General features: G+C 47.2%; 1 protein-coding gene across 2 annotated transcripts in view; it reads right to left on the bottom strand.

Moving 5' to 3' along the window:
- Nucleotides 1-1788: 1788 nt before the first annotated feature.
- Nucleotides 1789-4627, bottom strand: part of LOC121448227 (ubiquitin conjugation factor E4 B) — a 111136-nt gene continuing 108297 nt past the window's right edge. For both annotated transcript variants that reach the window (XM_041652064.1, XM_041652065.1), the window contains 3 exons: nucleotides 3823-3997; nucleotides 2914-3060; nucleotides 1789-2463 (listed from right to left, as the gene is read on the bottom strand). In XM_041652064.1, coding sequence (XP_041507998.1) covers nucleotides 2402-2463; nucleotides 2914-3060; nucleotides 3823-3997 — 384 coding nt within the window. In that variant the 3' untranslated portion in view covers nucleotides 1789-2401. The remainder of the gene's footprint in view (nucleotides 2464-2913; nucleotides 3061-3822; nucleotides 3998-4627) is intronic.

Genomic DNA, 4627 nt, shown 5'->3' with positions numbered 1-4627 from the left:
GCCAGGGGACAATGGGCAAGGCATCTAATCTGTCTGCAGCTGGTATTCTGACCTATTGAAAACAGCCAAACAAACGAGGTCCTATCTACCTGGGGCCGGCACTATAAATACAAAGGCTTTTTGCACAGTGCCTGGCATGCAGGAAGTACCATCTAAGTGCTGCCTGTGGCAGGGGTTATTACGGCCTGTGCTAACTGGGGAGCTAATGGAATGGATGGGACCTGAGTAAGCAGGCTGGCCACAAGGATCTCTGAGGTACCTGAAGAGACGGCGCTGAGGCCCTTCACACCAGCAGAGTGGAATGCGAACCAAGGGCCACGCCAAGGAAGACGAGTGAGGATGAGACGGTTTTATTTTCAAGTAAACATTTTATACCTTTATTTATTGTAGGGGGGTGTGCTATACCATGTGTGGGGTTCAGAGTGTAACTTGTGGGAGTCAGCACTCTCCTTCGAGCACATGGATCCCAGGGATCAAACTCAGGTCACCAGGGTCGGTAGCAAACACCTTTATTCCATGAACCATCTCAATGGCCCATAATGCTTTACTTTAAAACCAGCAATTCCTAACTGGCTCCAGAAAGAGCACTTCACCGCATGCACACCCACTTGGCTCTTCTTTGCCCTCGTCCCTTTATTCTTATGTGTGTAAATGCTTTGATTGCATATGTGTGTACGTGCGTGTGTGTGTGAGCATCATGTGTGTGCCCAGTGCCCATGGGTATCTGAAACGGGAGTTCCAGGCAGCTGTGAGCTGTAGATGCTGGGAACTAGACCAGGCGCCCACTGTGAGAGCCACAAATGCTCCTGTACCTGCTGAAAACTCACTCTGTAGACCAGGCTGACCTCAAACACACAGACCTCATAGACATCCACCTGTCTCTGCCTCCTGAGTGCTGGCATTAAAGGCGTGCACCACCACTGTCCAGTTATTTACTTATCTATTTATTTTAAATATAGTACTTCATATCCAGCATAGGATAGCCTGGAACTCTGTATGTAGATCAGGGTGGTCTCAGATTCAGAGATCTTCCCGCCTCTTCCTTGGAAGCCCTGGGACTAGAGGTGTGAGCCACTCTACGCCCAGCCGGTCCCCGCCCATTTCTCTTCCACAAAAAGACTACGCACAGAGGACTCCTTCCGAATGGGCATCACTCTTTATTGGAGTTTGTGTTGGGAACTGAACAGAGCACATTGTCTGTGGAGAAGAGGAGAAGGGGAAGAAAAGAAAATATGCTTCTGAAGATTTCATTTTCTTAGAACACTTTATGGTTTCAAATCCTTTTTTTACCCCACAGGAAGTTCAAGAATTCAAGTATGTTGCGTAGGGAGCGGTAATACAAAGGGTTTCTGCTCGCGTGTGCCAGCGTGGTGGCGTTTGTCCGGGCATGGAAACAAGCAGACAGATTTTCACATTTCTTCTACCCTCTTTTTTTTTTTTGTTTTTTGTTTTTTTTGCTTTGGTAAGGCCAAACACCAAAAGGACACAGCATACAAATAAACCCAGGGTTGGGGAATCTATTGATTCCCAGAGGATAATGGCAATAGGTTTGGAATTGTCACATTGGATTAAAAAAACAAAAACCAAAACACAACCCTCACCTCCCCAAACCCCACAAGTCACACGAGTCCTGATCCACTTCAGCCATCCCGATGCTGCACCTGTCCTCAGAATCTTACTCGAGGGCTTGGTAGAAAGGCCAGGGCAACAGGGCTCTCTTCATTTTGTTTATAATAAAAAAAAATGTAAAGGGGCTATTTCAAAAGGGAAAAAAAACTGAAATTCAAATTCTGAAAATATCTTGCCTTTTTTATTAATCATGTCATCTAACACCAATTAAAAAAACAAGTATGTGAATATGATATAAAAATACGATCCCAAGATTAACACTTTGTCGCAGGCACAGGTATCTCACAGAATACGTGTTTGGAGGCCGGGAAAGGAGTCTGGTTTTGTTTCTCTTTAAAAAAACCCACAGCGCAAGGAGGGTGAGGAAGGGGGAGATTCTTTAGCAGCAAAATGTCCGAGTTCTCTAGTCACATCGAAAAAACCAAACAAAACGAAAGCTCAGGGGGATGCTGCCCAGACCCGCTCGCCATCACTAAAGACTTCCGTCGCCACAGCCCCAGGTGTGACAGGCGAGGGACGTGCTTTACTACACAGGCAATCGTAAAACTCGTCCCTCAAGCTTTTGACAGTTTGTCACTTAAATATATGTACAGGAATCGGGCTCCTCTTCTCATCATGTCTCTCAGATCTCTACTGTTTGGTCACTCGGGGTGGGCTCTCAGGATCTGGCCACATCTGGCTGCAGGGTTGAGCAGCGGCTTTGAGGTGGATGCTGCTTCAGCCTGGCTGGCTGGCGTGGCTGTTTCCAGCAGAGAAGTGCGACGGGGACGGCTTAGTGGTCACTGCTCTGCTTCTCTCTCATCCAGGCTTGAATCTGCTCCTTCAGCTCTGGCACTGAGGGAGAAAAGACGGGGGATTAATGGCCTAGACAAACAGGCTCTGCAGCTTGTAGCTCTGTCTAAGAGGAAAGAGGCCACTCATTCCCTCTGCGTGCTCAAGTCCTTGGCAGAAGCAGCCACAGAGAGGGGGGCATTTACAGAAAAAGCAGGCCGAGTGCGTTCTGGCTTTTCCATAAAGAGCTTCACCTGGGTACTTTCTGCATGCGGTGTCTGTTTTTGACGTTGGTGCTGGGGACTGAATTTGGGGGTGTGCACACACTAGGCAAGGGTTCTGTGGGTAGAGATTTAGCCAACTTGCCTTTTTTATTTATTTGAGGCAGTGGCTCAACTAAATGGTCTAGGCTGGTCTTGAACAGGCTACCCTTCTGCCTCATCCTCCCATTAGCTGGAATTACAGGTCCCAGGGCACGAGCATCAGCACTGCAAGGCAGGCTGAGCCTCCTACCTGGTTCCAGCATGTTCTCAGTCAGCATCTGGCGGTTGAAGGGGTCAGTGGGGGAGTTCAGAAGATGCCGCAGGATAATGGAGCGGTCCATTATGGTGCCAGAGGGCAGTCTCACAGGGTCGGTCATCAGGGTGTCCATCAGAGGGTCTGCAGAGACAAAGCGTAGCACACTAACCCAATGGTGGAAGCTACGACTGAAGAAGCACACTGTCTGACCAGTAAGAGACACAGCCAGAGGGAGAGCTGCGTACAGACCCCAGGGTCCCTGCATCCAGGAGGAGAAAATAGCAAGGATGGACAGCCGGGAAGCAGGCCCCTGGGACAGGACCCTTTGCCTGAAAACCAGACTCCTCCCTTTAGGAAGGTAGAGCCGTCTTTAAAGTCCTCATAGGTATCAGGTGAAATCACACTAAGGACGTTCATCCTTTAGTCTACACTATAAGTCAAAATTTGTATACATAATTTTAGACAACTCTCAAAAAACACCTATAGCATGCCACCAAACAATCAAAAAACACAGATAGTGCCCCTGTAGTGGCTTTGTGAGAATGGTCCCCAGAGGCTCATATTAGTCATAGACTAACCCCCTGAAACTGCAAATAAGCCCCTAATGAAATTCTTTCTTTTATAAGAGTTGCCTTGGGGCCAGGCAGTGATGGCGAATGCCTTTAATCCCAGCACTCATGAGCCAGAGGTAGGCGGATGTCTATGAGTTTGAGGCTAGCCTACAGAATGAGTTTCATGACAGCCAAGGCTACACAGAAAAACCCTGTCTCAAAAAACCAAAAGGAAAAAGAGTTGCCTTGGTCACAATGACCTTTCACGGCAGTAGAACAGTGACAAAGACAGCCCTCTCGATGCCACACACTTCCCATTACACCACAGACATGGACATGAGCAATAACTTGCCTCTAAACTCATCCGGCGCATCGCTGTAGTCAATTTCTGCCCGTGCATTCTTGGCCACTATTTCCTCCACTTTCTCAGCAAGAAGCTTAAACTTCTCTATTGCAATGGTGGATTTGATTCCTGCCTTCCGCATCTTTGAAATGACTTCTTCAAATAGCTCTTTGCTGTAGGATCGCTGCAGATGAGGAAAGGCCGTGAGATGAGAATGGAAGAAAATCTTTAGAAAATGTCTAAGTGCACTGGGTGGTGGTGGCGCATGCCTTTAATCCCAGCACTGGGGAGGCAGAGGCAGGCGGATCTCTGGGAGTTCGAGGCCAGCCTGGTCTACAAGAGCTAGTTCCAGGACAGGCTCCAAAGCTACTGAGAAACCCTTGAAAAAAAAAAAAATTCCAAGTGCAATGCATTTGATCTTTTGCTCCTAAAAATTACAACTATAAATTCTATATTCCAGTTTCCCAACAGATTGTGCCACGTGCACAGACAATAATGAATATAGTCACGAATGCAGACAGAGAATGACATGTGCCAACTGACTGCAGTCATCTATGGAAAAGGCTACTGGACCCAGAAAAATGTGAATTTTTATACTATGGGAGCTAGTAAGCACTTATTTTAAAATTAAGCTACTAAAAAGAAAAAGAAACGTAGTTTATTTCAATTTTTGTGGAGCGCTGTACCCTAGAAGCCCATGAAACCAGGTAAATTCCAGTTTTCTCACATAAAGGTGAGCACAGATAAAAATCAAATACACACCACTGCCTGATCACGGCGACACTTAGGGCTTGCTTTGCTCTCGTCACCGTCG

This window comes from Microtus oregoni, unplaced genomic scaffold, assembly GCF_018167655.1.
Source record: "Microtus oregoni isolate MIOR12 unplaced genomic scaffold, Mior012 000005F_ref0000423, whole genome shotgun sequence".
Taxonomy (NCBI): domain Eukaryota; kingdom Metazoa; phylum Chordata; class Mammalia; order Rodentia; family Cricetidae; genus Microtus; species Microtus oregoni.
The sequence above is the reverse complement of the archived record's forward strand: the minus strand, read 5'-3'. Positions and strand labels throughout refer to the sequence as shown.